This window comes from Actinia tenebrosa, unplaced genomic scaffold (genome assembly GCF_029948245.1).
Source record: "Actinia tenebrosa isolate PJP-AT-01 unplaced genomic scaffold, QUT_ActTen_1.0 PGA_scaffold4__44_contigs__length_22323623, whole genome shotgun sequence".
In the NCBI taxonomy this organism is placed as follows: domain Eukaryota; kingdom Metazoa; phylum Cnidaria; class Anthozoa; order Actiniaria; family Actiniidae; genus Actinia; species Actinia tenebrosa.
The window spans coordinates 19,332,657-19,348,507 of NW_028292581.1; the positions used below are offsets into that span (position 1 = coordinate 19,332,657).

The 15,851-nt window shown below is 40.6% G+C and overlaps 1 protein-coding gene across 2 annotated transcripts in view; it reads left to right on the forward strand.

The window, feature by feature from the left end:
* LOC116307870 (transformation/transcription domain-associated protein-like) overlaps window positions 1-15,851 on the forward strand; it is a 64,668-nt gene that overhangs the window by 36,333 nt on the left and 12,484 nt on the right. The window contains exons 31-56 of one of the 2 annotated variants that reach the window (XM_089036897.1): window positions 204-306; window positions 889-951; window positions 1,028-1,075; window positions 2,075-2,326; window positions 2,964-3,089; window positions 3,579-3,698; window positions 4,113-4,256; window positions 4,812-4,973; window positions 5,398-5,480; window positions 5,572-5,647; window positions 6,435-6,526; window positions 6,971-7,047; window positions 7,383-7,441; window positions 7,787-7,882; window positions 8,252-8,347; window positions 8,784-8,902; window positions 9,132-9,249; window positions 10,106-10,221; window positions 10,542-10,686; window positions 11,850-11,950; window positions 12,256-12,366; window positions 12,463-12,586; window positions 13,176-13,240; window positions 13,644-13,731; window positions 13,808-13,868; window positions 14,472-14,651. In XM_089036897.1, the coding sequence (XP_088893023.1) occupies window positions 204-306; window positions 889-951; window positions 1,028-1,075; window positions 2,075-2,326; window positions 2,964-3,089; window positions 3,579-3,698; window positions 4,113-4,256; window positions 4,812-4,973; window positions 5,398-5,480; window positions 5,572-5,647; window positions 6,435-6,526; window positions 6,971-7,047; window positions 7,383-7,441; window positions 7,787-7,882; window positions 8,252-8,347; window positions 8,784-8,902; window positions 9,132-9,249; window positions 10,106-10,221; window positions 10,542-10,686; window positions 11,850-11,950; window positions 12,256-12,366; window positions 12,463-12,586; window positions 13,176-13,240; window positions 13,644-13,731; window positions 13,808-13,868; window positions 14,472-14,651 (2,825 nt within the window). The remainder of the gene's footprint in view (window positions 1-203; window positions 307-888; window positions 952-1,027; window positions 1,076-2,074; window positions 2,327-2,963; window positions 3,090-3,578; window positions 3,699-4,112; window positions 4,257-4,811; window positions 4,974-5,397; window positions 5,481-5,571; window positions 5,648-6,434; window positions 6,527-6,970; window positions 7,048-7,382; window positions 7,442-7,786; window positions 7,883-8,251; window positions 8,348-8,783; window positions 8,903-9,131; window positions 9,250-10,105; window positions 10,222-10,541; window positions 10,687-11,849; window positions 11,951-12,255; window positions 12,367-12,462; window positions 12,587-13,175; window positions 13,241-13,643; window positions 13,732-13,807; window positions 13,869-14,471; window positions 14,652-15,851) is intronic. The other variant, XM_089036898.1, reaches the window with a different exon arrangement.

Genomic DNA, 15,851 nt, shown 5'->3' on the forward strand with positions numbered 1-15,851 from the left:
GTTGTTGTGAGAACACTCGAGAAGCTGGAAACCACTCCGCTACGCGTCGTGGTTTCCTACGCTCCTCTCGTGTTCTCTCAACATCCCGCGTGTTTTGATCAGAGTATCAAACACGGAAAACTGTTTTTGATCTGTTAAATATTATTTTGTGTAAACTTAATGACTAGGTGATTCTAATACAAGAAAATATTTCTTTTTTGCAGAGATGAAACACTTCTGATCACAGAACTGGCATCCAAGCTTGAGCCCGCATTCCTTTCTGGTCTTCGTTGTGTTCAGCCGCAGATCAGATCACGTTTTATGGAGGTATGAAATGGCGAAACCTTGGTTTTAGTGGCTCGAGGGCATGCAAAGAGAGAGAGAGAGAGAGAGAGAGACTCTTTTTAGGTCGTCTATTGTAAGGAATTCTGTTTTAGGCTTACCTCAGACTCATTAGATTCATTTTGAATGTAATGAATTTTAATGTTGATTCAGGCCCCGTCCACATGTATTCGGAAATTTCTGTATCCGAAAAAAAAAAATTCACGTCCACACGCAGCGTATTCGGATCATTTTCGATTCATTTTCACTTTCCACACGTATCCTGAAATTTCATGATCCGGCCTGAATCACGCTAGTGCCTTTTCCCTTTTTTTCTTATTAAGCATGCGCAAAATCGTGTTTACGCCAGCGTATTCGAAAATTTGCGGATACGACCGTCCACACGTATCCGTATTCGGAGTGTATTCGAAAATTTCCACTCTGGAGACTGTTTTCGAAAATTTTCGTGTGGACGCAACCCGTATCCCCGTGTGGACGGGGCCTCAATCGCTCTTGCTAACTATCCCTCGTCCCATTCCTGCATCCTGTATTCTTTTGATTTCTAAGTGTTTTCATACCTTGAATCAGGTGTTTGACAAGACCATGAAAAAGAAGCTCTACGACCGACTCGTGTACATCTTTTGCTCTCAGGTAATTTAATAAACTATTTGATCATGAGATAATTGTGTAAAGACGGATCGCTAATCTTGTTCTTCTTGTATAACAGAACTGGGAGTCAATGGGGGCTCACTTCTGGATTAAACAGTGCATTGAGGTGAGTACCAGCTAGTACTTACGAAATAACTACGATATGAACGCGCGATCTGATTGTTCAGAGCAAGGGCGCTAGGGCAAAAATTGGTGGATTTTTAGCCGTTAGACTCCGTTATGGTCACAGCAGTATTTTTGGCGTATATAGACGGGAAAACTGAAAAGATCAAGCCAGCACATAATAGAACAGATATAAGTAACAGTTTAAACAGTTTCTAACTTCTAAAAAAAACACCAATATAACGGAGTCTAACGGCTAAAAATCCACCAATTTTTGCCCTAGCGCCCTTGTTCAGAGAATGCAAATGTTACGTTAGCCTTGTAACTCTGTTCGATGTTTTTTCATCAGCCATCAATAACAAAAATTCATCAAGATACACAGACATATTTCAAATCAAACACATACTTTTCTCGTCTGTCTTAATTGCCAGACACTTTTCGAGTCAAAGATGGACTTTTTGAATAGCTTTCCAAAGGAAATAAATTTAAAACGCAATTCATTCCGCATCGTCCTTCGCGCGGGTCAACAAGGCATGCGTTATAAGTGACCAGCTAAGCCGAGGTCGAAAGATGGACTACTGGCTGTGATAGCTTGTAGGCACTATCCACTATAGACTACTATAATGTTAGGTACCAGAACTCATATAGAGATTGTACTGCTGGGCTCAGTTATTATTAGTGTGAGAATAGTAAAACACGGTGGGGGAAACCGAGAACTTCACTGCATTCTAACAATGCATTGTAACTATGCATACTAGCTATTCATTCTTAATAGCCGTTTATCTGGAATTTGCTGTGATTGATGAAGAAGTCTTGCTGATCAGTTGTCATGCGCTTATGAATGGTTTTACGGAACCCATTTCGTACTCGACTTGGCATATCACAATCCTATTTCTATCACATTCCTGTTTCTATTTCATTCCCATTCATCTTGTTTTCGTTCTAATTCCTATTCCCATCCCATCCTTATTGGTAATTAATTATTATCATTGTTCCATTCTAGTTATTATTAGCTGTGTCTGACTGTGAGCGTCCAATCACTCCCTCCAGTACCTACAGCATGTTACCTTCCCTCACCTCCCTTGTGCGAGCCACAGATTCTCCTGTTACCAAGGAGATCATGAAAGAAGTAAGAAAGGCCTCGATTGGTCAGGACAGCAAGACAAATACAGATACCAAACCCATGGAAACAGACCAGGAAAAAGAAAATATAGAAAAAGAGAATGTGTTCTTGTTTGCTGAGAAAGATGCTGATGTGAGTCAATCGGAAATATTTTGAAATATAGACCCCTTGCGTGTGTCGTCGATCTGGGGGGGAGGGGGGGGGGTGGTGACAAAACAATGAAAAGAATTATATGAGAAATGTTTTCAAATTTCGAGAGAAGAAAGGTTCATTTTTTTGAACCTCGGATCGGATATTTCCATGAAAGGGAGGGAAATAACAAAAGACACGGCGGCCATGTTGGTGGATATAACAAAAGAATTCATTGACAATAAGACATTTGTATGATGGCGTCATTTGACGCCCATTACCAAGATGCTTTGCAAATTTGTATTCCTTCATGAGAATAGTAAGACAATGGGTGCTAATTAACTGAACAAAAGAAAGTGTGCAAGGGAGTCTGGTAGTAGAGGTCAATGACGTCATCATGCAAATTCAACCAAGATGGCGGCTATGACATCATATGCAAACGAAGAAAAAGTAATTCAAAAACGTTTTCTCGGAATCAAAGCAAATAGGCGATAAGTCATTTTGTAGACTTGTAGCCAGCACAACGGCTGACACAATGTACTGGCCGTTTGTATGAGTGCAAAACTCAGTAACTTCTAACACTTTACCTTTCAAGATAAATTTATTTATGTGATGATCGCTATTTGTTATGCTATTGTAGAAGCTATTTGAGTTAATGGAGAACCAGAAATCCACAGACCTGACATCTAGGACTCAAGCTGGTCAGATGGTCAAGGACATGGTAACACACCATACTACGTTCCTGGACGATATACGTGAAGTGAAGGTAGATGAATAATAGACCTAAACCACTGTTTTCCCATATCAGACCACGTGTCATTCCCTAGAGTATCATTTCTTTGCTTAATCGATACGCATCACGACACATGAATATGGCTACAACTCAAATAGAGGTTTGCACCATCACCTGACGGCAGCCATGTTAGATGGCAGGAACAATACAATCGTTTTACATGAGAAAGAATTTAATTCCCAAGAGCAATCTAACCACAGGCAGTCCAAGCGGTATTATGGGCCCCGACACGTGATGGTTTAAAACCTCTATAAAGAATTTTATTCTCAACTGAATGACACGTGATCTGATGGGAAAATATAATACCTAGATGATTAGGTCCATTGGACTAAAATATTTAAACTTTATTTTGTTCTTAATTAAACAAGAGAAGATGAGAAGATTTAGGATAAAATGGCATGGCTTATTGTCACAGGGTTTTCCCCCACAGTTTCTTAATTTTCTATCTTTTTTGGTCACCAGTCTGCAGCATTCCTAGGAGCCACTGCACAACTTTGTCATAGTAATTCTAAACTGGCACATAAAATATGGGTGGATCTCTTCCCGCAGCTATGGAATATGCTCTCTGACAGACAACAACAGGTAAAACAGTCCTATTCCTTCTTTCATAGAGACAAAACCTGCACCTTCAGCTTCAAATTTTACCAAACCGTGAACTAACCTCTTGGCTGATCTAAGTCAGGGCTCGACTAAATCGCAGATCAAACACTGGACTGATCTATGTCAGGGCTCCCTAAACAACCTCTTGGCTGATCTAAGTCAGGGCTCGACTTACTCACAGGTCCAACCCTGAAAAAATCTCTGGGCTGATCTATAAGTCAGGGCACGGCTAACTTGCAGATCGAACCCTAGGCTGATCTATGTCAGTGCATGGACAACACACAGATATTGCTTTCACCATACAACCTTCACACTACTTTCTGCCTATGGAGGAAAATTAGAGAATGTGTTTTTTTTAATGGACCTTCTTACTTACTGGTATTTCCAATGGAACAGATACTTGCAGGCGAGTTGAGCCCATTCATGTGTAGTGGCAGCCATCTAGTACAAGTAGACGTTCACCCAAGCGCTGTGCATAGTATACTGGAGGGTGTATCGAAGTGTGACCCAGCTGTACCCATCAGGCCTTGCATACTGAAGGTAAGACAGTATTAACATGTATACAGCAATTTCAAAAAAAACTGGTTGATAAAGTTTTTGGTGCATGTTGTAAACCAAGCCCGAAATGCATTATGGGCGATGTGAATCCAATCTGCGAAAGGTCACAAGGATATGGAATAACGGTTCGATTCCCATCTAGGACTCCGAATTCCCTATGTCTGATTCTTAGTTTTCATTATTCATATTTTTCTTGTGTTCTGACATTATTTACATATTGATATTAATAATGCATTATTAATGCATATAAATGAAAGTTGATGTTATGTCTATGTACAAAAGAAATAAAGTGGGTCCCAAAACAGAGCCTTGTGGAACTCCACAATCAGAACTACGTGGGGTAGATATACCTCCCTGAACTTTCACACAGAAAGTCCTATTGCATAAATAAGACTTAAACCATTGATGATGGTTGGGAGTATCCAAAGCTGCCGAAAGGTCAAGTAAAACATAGCACTGTTCGTCAATGACATGTAACATGCAGCATCCTAGGCATGTGGTTACTGATAGATCAAAACGACTGTTTCTTATCTTTAGTATCTGGGCAAGACTCACAATTCTTGGCATCGATCAGCCCTAACGTTAGAAGAGTACGCGTCTCTGTGTGAAGAATACACCAATCCACACATTGCACAGCAGCAACAACAGGTCGTAGATTACACTCTTTATGATGAAGACGCCACAGAAATCAACCCAAACGTAAGATATAACAAGTGTTCTATAGCCTACTTTTGATTATAGAGGATTCGCACCATCGTGTAATGGCAGACATGACAAGAGGCAGGAACAAGTGAATCTGGTTTACATGAGAAATAATTCAGTTTCCCAGAGGAAAAAGACTCCTGTCCTGTCTGCCATTACGGGATGCTACAAAGTGCCTATAAAACCAGTCTTTTCTGTAATGTAACCAGTAATGTATAATTTATAAAATTAAAACTATTCCCATGAGATGCTGAGTCCAGGAATCAAACCCGAGACCCCAGAGGTGAGAGGCGAGTATAACTCCCACTACGCCACCCTTGATCCTTAGCTGCATATTGCTTTGCTCAATTGCTTTCAACTGACGAACAATCGGATTCATCGTAGTAAGCTAAGCATAAAACAAAACGTGTTCTTCTCACAGGAAACCCTTGACAGTCTGGCCGAGATGTATTCACATCTGAACGAGGAAGACATGTGGGCGTCGTTATGGCAACAAAGATGCAGGTACTACCAACCAATCTTTATAATTAAAAGTATTTTAGGAGTTTGCTTGTCAGTGAACGGGATAGTAAACCAAAGATTTTTTTTCTTGAAGGTACCCTGAGACATCGACTGCAATAGCATATGAGATCCAGGGCTTCTTCGAACAAGCACAGAATTCCTATGAACTGGTAAGAGACTAAAGAAACAAAGTGAACAACTCGAGGTCGGGGTCGAGTGAGTGACGAGTGTGATCGTCCGGGTTTGAATAGTCTTCAAAAAGACTGTTTCAAATTCAACCCTACTTCTGTCCAAAATGCGCCGCATTGCTGCTAGTGTGTCTTTGCCATTTGAAATTCATGGTTCCGACTCCCCTTAGTTACCGTTGCTATGTCTCCAAAAAATTTAGCTGGAATAGATCAGAATTTTTAAGAACTTTGATCACAAGATATTGAATGAAAAAATTTTGGCGATTTACTGTACCATGAAAATACAATGGAAAATGCCTTGTGGTCCTCATAATGCCCTTGAAAACAGTTGTTCTTAGCTGTTTGCGGGATAATATTGTTTTCTATTTCATTTCAATTCCGTTTCGATTTCGTTTCGATTTTGTTTCAATTCCGTTTTGATTTCGCGTCAATTCCTCGTAGTACCCTTGAAAACAGATATTCTTAGTTGATAGTGGGACAACATTTTATTTCAATTTTGTTTAAATTTGAATTCCACTGGCAAAACTGCTGATGCTACGGTGATTGCAGCTCTCTGTCGTCTGCTTCTACTTTATTAATTGATAAAGCGTATTGAACGCATCTAATCAATATAAATAAATAGATAAATACTGATAAATAGATAAGAGTCATAACCATAAAACAATGTGATTTTCTTGATATGAAAATGTTGAACAACAATAAAGTAGATGTAGTAGGCCGATACAGACCTTCAGACATTTGGTATTAATGTGTTGGAATCTCATTGTAGTCTATGAACAAAGCTCGTGAGGAACACAACAGAGGACCAGCCAGCCCTGCCGTACTGTCTGAATACAAATTATGGGAAGAACACTGGTTGAGGTAAGAACGTCTACTGATGACAGGAATACAGCATGTAACAGTATGTTATAGCATTGTAGCTCAAAGATCATGGCTCACTACACTTATACGTACGTACATACCACATGCTATTACAGCGAAATGGCTTTCCATTGTTTTCGTGCGCTTCAGCCAATCATCAGTATCACCCAGTACTGGGGTAACATGCGGTAACGGTACATTATGTCTAAGAATTTTGTTATTTCCCACTCATTACAAAACGTCTCTAATGGCGGGTCCAGAGATGAGACACCGCGGTTGAGTCCTTCCATCCTCCATCCTGCCCAGCGTACCTTGTCGTAAACGTAAAATTTACGTGTAGTATTGTTTCTGGAGTGAACGCCCCACATCAAAATTCTTGATCCCATCTAATGAGTAAATCCATAAAAAGGAAAATGATAACCGTATTGTATGATTCGTTGACAGATGTGCAAAAGAGCTCGGTCAGTGGGACCTACTCATGGAGTTTGGCAAGTCAAAAAGCCATCCTAATCCTGTACTGGGTAAGGCAGACCATAAACCAGTTTAACAACAACTACAGCATGCAGCAGCAACAACAACAACAATAGTAAAAAAAACAGCAGACAATAACAGCAGCAGACGTAATAACAGCAACAGCAATAACAGCAACAACAACTGCAGCAGCAGCAGTAGTAACAACAAAAGCAAGAACAATAGCGGAAGCAACAATAACAACAATTGCAGCAGCAACATAAAGCCGTTTTGGTATGACTGAAAAGCCAGCGGCACGAACACGATCGTGACACGGCAAGGCATACAGCAGACCAATCATATTCCGCGAGAATTTACTCTGAATCCAATTCTTTCTCTTTTTTAGTACTAGAAAGTTCATGGCGTGTTCCAGATTGGCAAGCTATGAAGGATGCTTTAGCACAGGTAAAACCATTGCTGAACCGTGTATCCTTCATCATTTGCATCCCTATGACAGTTTGATAAACCAAATGTTATACAACATTTGATAGATGTGACCTATTAAAATGTTGAAATAATCTAAACTTTAAGGCTACACTGCGCGTCGGCGTACTACGGTGAAAGGAAGTGAGATGACATGGTATTGCAGTCCGCTTTTCCCGCGACAGAGTTGATGTTTTGTATCTCAGCTGCGGCTGTATGCGTCATTATCTTGCACCCTAGCATGTCTCAAAACCTTTTCAGGAACTCCTTAAAACGTAACTGAGCACATTTCTTTAACTAGTTCTTAACCTTTTAATTCCTAATTAGGTGGAGCTCAACTTTCCTGAGAACATTGCGTACAAACTCAACCTTTATCGTGGGTTTATTGCTATCTGTCACCCAGAGGAACCTCACCCGAACATGGTACGTCATCACTTTGAAAAACGTGGGTACTGTGCAGGGCTTAAAATAACGGCCAATCAGTTGCCGGTCATGATCACTGGTCAAATTAGTTTTAGCTCAGTAGTCAAACCTCATTTCTGACTAACGTTACTGGTCAAATTGACTGGCAAGGCAAAGATTTGACTGGGTGGACATTGTCCGATATCAGGCCGTTTTTTTAAGCCCTGGTTACTACCTTAGCATATTGACTTGTCGATCTGTGAGCTGGCACTCTAAGAAGCGCGATTTTGTAATTCTGATATGTCGCTTTGCCAAAATTTTGAGCAGGAACACCTCCGACAGCCTCTCGCTTAATATTTTTGCTGTCATTTTACCTTTTTCTATATTTAGGTTGATAAACTGGTCGAGCATTCAACGTCCCAGGCGATTCGTCAGTGGAGAAGACTTCCAGCCATTATTTCCCATCAACACTTGCCTCTACTTCAGGTAACGAAGCAAACAATGAAATAATCACATACAAAAGGCTTTATATTTTGTATTTATTAGCTTTTCCCATGAGGGCAGGGACACCACAACATCACAATTACAGTGGGCCCTGTAGAGCTTAAGCACGGGCACCGAAGATGGTCGTCACCAGCGTCTTCAGTGGATCTTTTACGTCCGCCTTATACAGGGTTATATAGTGAAGACAGACGGGGCCTACGTTTTTAAGTCCTTGTCCGAAAAGACTTGAAGGCCTAACCTTCCCCCTAGCACCAGAGGAGTCTAATCGTCCATAATGGTAAAATTCGTGAGGGATATTTAGACTAAATGTACCTCCCTTCTCACCATTCATCCAGAGGGATGTTAGGGATTAAACGGCCTCCGGAGACAATGGATTTCGAGGTAATCATCTTATTACTTATGTTATTGTGTTTTCCAGGGGGCACAGCAGATAATCGAGCTACAAGAAGCGGCTCAAATTCACATTGGTTTACAGCCACAGAGCGTTGGTAGAAGTGCCAGCTTACATGATATGAAAGCCATTGTCAAAACCTGGAGGTATTGTATGGCTTGAGTCAGTAATACTTATTATAACACGAGATAAACAAGAGATTTCTTATTAATGGGAAATTCAGAGTCGTTGGCCTATAGAAATCACCAAGAAACTTTCCAGCTGGTCTTAGAAGCCTGCAAAAATGCTTGACTGATCGAAAACTTAAAGTCGACAAAAGATTTCCTAGTTTTTACTTGATAGGATGATTGTTTTTTTGTTTTGTTTTTTTCACAGGAATCGGCTTCCAATGCCTTCAGATAATCTGTCTCACTGGAGCGATATCTTCATGTGGCGACACCATCATTACCAGGCGATTGTAGCAGCCTATGAGGGACAGTCTTCTCATGAGGCGGTAAGATGTCTGGTATCTTGTTAAAGTGTCACAACCTTTGATAGTCAAGTCAAATGTCACTCTCCTTTTTTAAATATCTTTTTTTCCTTCCAAAGATACTGGAGTTTAAAGAATGGCGGCCAGTTTTTGATGGCGTCATATTTTCAATACTTGAGCAGCCTAAGGTTATGATAAGCTAAATCTCAGCCCAACGTCAATCAAAATCAACCAAATTTAGTAGTCTTATAGTACTGTAGCTTTTCTTCAAAATTAGCTATAGAGATTTGCCAAAGCAACAGCCTCGATTCCAGGCCACCCCAATCGCTGAAAGGCTAAAATTGTTGTTAGGGGCCTGGGCACCAGTGTGTTGCCATAGCTACCACAGTTTGGGCATTTTCATGTTTCATATTTTGAATACAAGTACACTGCAAAGTTTGAATGACATTCATCAAATACTCAGAGATATACTCAAATCTATGTTGAAAGAAACTGTGAGTTGAGAATATGACGTCATCAACCTACTAATTATCATGAACTTAAAACTTGAATATCTCTCAAACCAAAAACGATAGCAAGAAATGAACATGATTATGATGATTATGATTATGATATTTATATAGCGCTCTTTTCCATATGGATATGTTCAAAGGCGTTTTACAATGAGTTTTGAATGAAAGATGGTTAGTATGAGGTGTAGCCAGTTTTCTTTCATAAAGTACTTTAACGTGTGTTTAAATAGTAAGAATTGAAGGTGTTAAAAGTTTATTGTAGTGGCACTTAAACCTCGGTCTTCTTCAAGCATCAAATGTATTGAACGTTCCTAAAATCATTAGGCCCTTATCTTATATCACATGCAGCTCTTATCTTTTCCTTGCAGCAACAGTCAAACCATGCCATGCTTGGTGTTCATGCATCTGCCTGGGCCATCATACACTATGGTTACATAGCTCGTAAACAGAACCTTACTGGTGTCTGTCTAGACTCGCTAAGCAGGTAAGTGTAAGTTTACTGATAAACTTGTTGTGGCCCTTGTTGTGTTTTAACATCTCTCAATGAAACGGAGCCATAGCCAAGTGTTACATACTTGCATATATTTTGCAGCAACTTCTGCTTAGACATTTGAGACCCTAGGTTGGTTGGTCCGGTCGAGGCTCAAACCACGACCTCCCGCACGACAGACTAGTGCCCAAACCAACTAAGCCAACCTGGTGGCGGATTGATTCTTCATAATTCTTGTCGGACGTATGTAATTCATGACTGAGTCTCATTTATTTATACTAATTTTTTTGTTCTTTTTTTCCCCCCTCCATTAGAATCCACACTATTCCCAGTGTTCCGATCGTAGATTGTTTCCAAAAGATCCGCCAACAGGTTAAATGCTACCTACAAATGGCTGGTAGCATGGGTAAAACAGAGCTACAGGAGGTACGTACTATTGGCAAGATGGAACTGCAGAAGGTATGACATAGTAATGGCCTCCTTCTACAGTTCCGTATTCCCTAGAGCAGTTTTCGTATGCTTGTGACAAGCTCGCGGCACAAACACGGCCATGACACGGCGAGGCATGCGCCAGACCAATCACATTGAGCCAGAATTTACTCTCCATCCAATCAAATGCCCCGAACACAACACGAACACGGCGCAGACACTGTCACAGCAAGGTCACGAGACTGCCAGACAAAACACATTGCACGATAATTTAGTCTGCATCCAATTAAATGCCCCGAACACAACACGAACACGGCGCAGACACTGTCACGCCAAGGTCACGGTACTGCCAGACCAATCGCATTTACTCTGCATCCAATCAAATGCCCCGAACACAACACGAACACGGCGCAGACACTGTCACACCAAAGTCACGGTACTGCCAGACCAATCACATTTACTCTGCATCCAATCAAATGCCCGGAACACGGCACGAACATGGCACGAGCACGGCCCGGACACGGTCACGGCAATGCAAGATCAATTACATTGCGCGAGAAAAAAACAATTAGCCAATTAGAATTCTAGCAAACATTACGGAGACGGCAAGACACACATGCGACACTGAACTTTTCACAGTCATAAAAACTGCTCTGTCTGTAAAAGGATCCCCAGTTCTCTCATTAAGATAACAAAAGTAGGCTCGTTGCATGCTTTTTGTCTTTAAATAAATCTTAAACAATCAAACCTTACAGCAACATCAGATATTAGGGACTTTAAGATTTGCAAAATCAACGACGGCGATGTCAACCGGAAGTGTAAATAACTTCTCTCTGGGTTTCTGTTCATTGGAGATTTTATTCAAAACATTGTCAGTAAAGTCAACTCATCCACAGGTAAGACAGACTTCGAATTCGCGAAACCCCAAAGTGAAGTTATTCACACTTCCGGTTGACATCGCCGTCGTTGATTTTGCAAATCTTAAAGTCCCTATTTCTCTCTGTTACAACGGGTCCTTCTACGTACACGCAAGCCTATTGTATTCTTCGTTAGCTTCATGAATAGCTTCATTATTTTGTATTACTTTGGGGTCTTTGTTGTTTCTGTTCAATAACAGTATGTCTAACAGTAATCAAAAAGGTGTTTATTAAGTGCCTGGGTAATCTAACTTCTACACAACTCTTATTTGATAGGGCCTTGAAGTAATTGAATCAACGAACCTCAAGTATTTCACCAAAGAAATGACAGCTGAGTTCTACGCACTGAAGGGCATGTTCTTAGCTCACATTGGAAGGTATTTATAAAGTGATAAACCTTTATCACGTGGCATCCATGTTGACTGAAATAATAGATTTCTCCATGCATAGACTTTCATTCAAGTGCTTCGAGGTGAGGTTACGCGTGGGTAAAGAAATATTTTTATTCTTATGGCGCCGTGTGATAAAGGACTATAAAAAATAGAAGCTTTGTACCATCGCGTGCCGGGGCCCATACTACAGCCTGGGCTGCCTATGGTTAGATGCACAATATTATAGTGTATTTAGGAATAAGTCCACACCCCGTGCCTTAAAATATAGTGTTGGTCTTTTTCTGTTTCAGGTCTGAAGACGCAAACAAGGCTTTTTCACAGGCAGTACAAATGCATGATTCCCTGGTCAAAGCCTGGGCCCTGTGGGGAGATTACCTGGACAATTTGTTCACCAGAGAGAGGTAGATACATGACATGTGTAGGTTAAAAGCATTCTACCTCTACTGTCTTTTGAATACTGATATTTGGTGTGTTTGTGTGTGTGTGTACTCTTCCAGGAACATGCAGCTTGGTGTATCAGCTATAGTGTGCTATTTACATGCATGTAGACACCAGAACGAAACCAAGTGTCGTAAATACCTGGCCAGAACCATCTGGCTGATGACCTACGATGATGACAAGGTAGATTATATCATCCTTTGTTTAAGATTATTTTCCAGGGGCGAATCCTTTTGCTACAATTTCTCTGTATATCGTTAGTAAGTGTCCCTCCCCCCCTTTTTTTACTCGAATCCCTAGTAAAACATTCGTAATGGTCATCCCCCCCCCCCCCCCCCCTCTTTCTTCCAATAGACCTTTCTCGAATTCGCTTAGTGGTTGCAAATCAAGGTTGGACTGGATAAAATACAGTAAATATATGAACACATGAAGTACAACCTCCACTTGCAACCAGTCTTACATCACTCGTGAAAGATCTATTAGAAAAGATATTTTCAAAGTCTTGTCCGTTGATTTCGTTGACAAAGCAAACGTTGATCTTAAGAACTGACAAAGCAAGCAAAAACAATTCAAAGAAAGACAGCGCAGTCGAGATATGAGTGAGAGCTCTTCTACTACTGCTCTACGACTCCCAGCGTCTTCACAACCAGTAGCATGAGGGACCTTAAGGTGCAGGACGGCAACGCGGGCAACAACGTCGGCGAAATTGAAGCGCCTCAACCTTCTATTGGTTTAGTTTTAGATTATTATTATTCTTATTTTCTTTTATCAGGGGTCGATTGCTGACGCTGTTGATAAGTACTGTGTTGGAGTGCCACCTGTTCACTGGCTGCCATGGTAGGTCTGAAATGTGTTGCTGAGAGACCCCCGTTACAAATTGCACGTAATGCGGACCCTAGCCTTAGTTTTGTGGATGGACGTAAAAGCACTAGTTGATACTACATTTGATGTGATGCTAGTTTGCAAACCATTATCACGATAGCTTTTGCCAGATTACTTTGTTTTATCAGCGACTCGGATCTCATGTTGTCATAGTTCGAGTTCAAAATTTAGTATCCATAATAATAATAGTAATAGTATCCATATTCTTGTGTCTTCTCGTGTGTAACTGTGCAACAAAGAAAGAAATGATACTCTAGGGAAAGACACATGGTCTGAAGGTCTATTAAAGTTAGAGTTATTGTTTGAGATTTTGTTTCCTTTCTCTGACCTTTGTGCGTGTTTCCTCCTACTACCACAGGATACCTCAGTTGTTAACGTGTCTAGTACGAAAAGAAGGTCAGAAGATCCTTAATCTGCTTGGAAACATCGGCCGTGTTTATCCCCAGGTAACCTTAACTCTTTCAAATCTGTTTCAGGTTGCAAGACTTCAATCCGGTACTCACTATACTCCTTTTATTTTAGGCCATGTATTTTCCAATCAGGACTTTGTATCTAACGTGGAAAATCGAGCAGAGGGAAAGACGTAAGTGGTGGTGGTGAACCCCTGTGTTTTGATATTGTGTAGTTCCAGAAATTACCCCCCACGGAGGAATTATTTTTATTTTCAAAGACCCCCCTATCCCCGGAAATTCCAATTTTCTTCCATACAAATTCTGTAATTTTGTTCTTTCTCTTTCCTCCTACTTTTATAATGCACAATAATTATATCAACCAAAAAGAAAAGGGAGCTTTATTGATACTAAGTCCTTATTTTTGATAATATTTGCGCTATTGCTGGGTTTAAATCAGCTGGTAAAAGTCTTTGAATCTCATTATCTGCTCCAAATTGTGGTCAGACACTGACCACCATATGCTGTCAGCCAGAAAGAACTTGAACTGTCGATAATCTCGGAAATGTTTCTGGAAAAACTTTGTTCTTTACACGCATGGTTTAGACCCCTTACAGCATGTCGGAATGCAGCTCAGGTTTCCACTTCTCATGAGAATTGAAAACCTTGGAACTTAAAGTATTTTGTTTTGTCATCCAAATTGAGCTGATTTGTTGTCACATGCAAGAGGTCTATTGACATTTTGTTGCCACATTAGAATACAGATTACTACACATTTATGATTTCCTTCTCGACAGACAAAGTTGAAGCTGCAGCAGCAGCGATAGCCAACCACCGAAGTCAACCCACGCCGACGAATGGAGCGACGGGTGATTCTAGTGGGGATAACAAGAATATTACATCAGTACCACCATCTACAGACCCAGCTACTACAATATTAACGACTCCACAAGTCAAAACAGCTGATCCTACTAGTGGTATGTAATACAGTTTGTTTGTCGTTTGACTGAAGCAAGTGCGATATCAGTCAGAAGCATGACTGGCCCTACCGCCGCACATTTAGATATTCCCAAGGGAATGATTAGTGATCAGTGCTGATCGTGCACGAGGACAGATACGTTTGAAATCGCCGTTTAAAGTGCCTATCGAGCCTACAGGATCTCTTCTTGATTTCAAAGCCCTTTTAAAATAAATAAGAATGGCCAATATAGAATCTACGAAATGATATAAGTAGTAGTGAAATGACAGTTCACCAACATACAGGCCCCTCCCTGTCGTCCTACGCGAACGTTTTATTGGCTAAGGAGCTCAGCTATTGTTGGGATGCTCGATCCCAATCCCCTTTACGAATATCCCGGTGCTCAACCCAAAACCCCCCTCTACTGCTCGTTCATCCCAGCGATTGGCTAGGGTTTCTACTATTGGTATGACATCACCAAACATGTACGTCATGAGGTAGTTTATGGAAAGGGATTGAGAGGGTGAAGTCTCATCAATCCTGCTCAGCTCCTTAATATAGCAACTCCGAAACAAGGTTCTAACGATGAAGTTGAGAAGTGCTCGTGTTCTTAACCCCGTGCTGTTCAAACGTAGAATAGGACAAAAAGCAATAGCAAATCTCGTGAAACAAATGGAAAACTTAAAAATTGAGAAAGACCAGGATGAAACAGGGAGGATCAAGGAGCTTCAGACATTTCTCAGATGTTTGTTTTATGGATGCTGTAAGGACACTGCCAACAAAGAAAGGATAGACGAGATTGAAAGAACCAAGGGAAGAAAGGTCACTCTTGATGAACTAATCCATTGGGAAATGGATGTGGGTCTTAGACCTACGAAATCCTGAACAGGAATTCCATGAGTTTCAAAAGGGAAAAAGGGGGTTAGGCGTAAAAAAATGTATACAGTTTTCGAGCAAAACATGAAAGCGATGCCGAAGCGCAGTGGTGCGAACTAAATTAGATTATTTTATGTGCATAATTAGAAAGTATTTTGACTTGTTTTTTGTTTGTTCTATTAACAAAAAAGGCACCAAAACTGTTCTCTTTTTGTTCTTTATTCTATGATACGTCAAAAGATTCATTGTGCAGATTGCATATTAGAAACTAAGGGGCATTTTAAGTACGTTACCGATGAATACCGAGTGACTCACGATCGATTCTCCGATTTCAAAATATTTA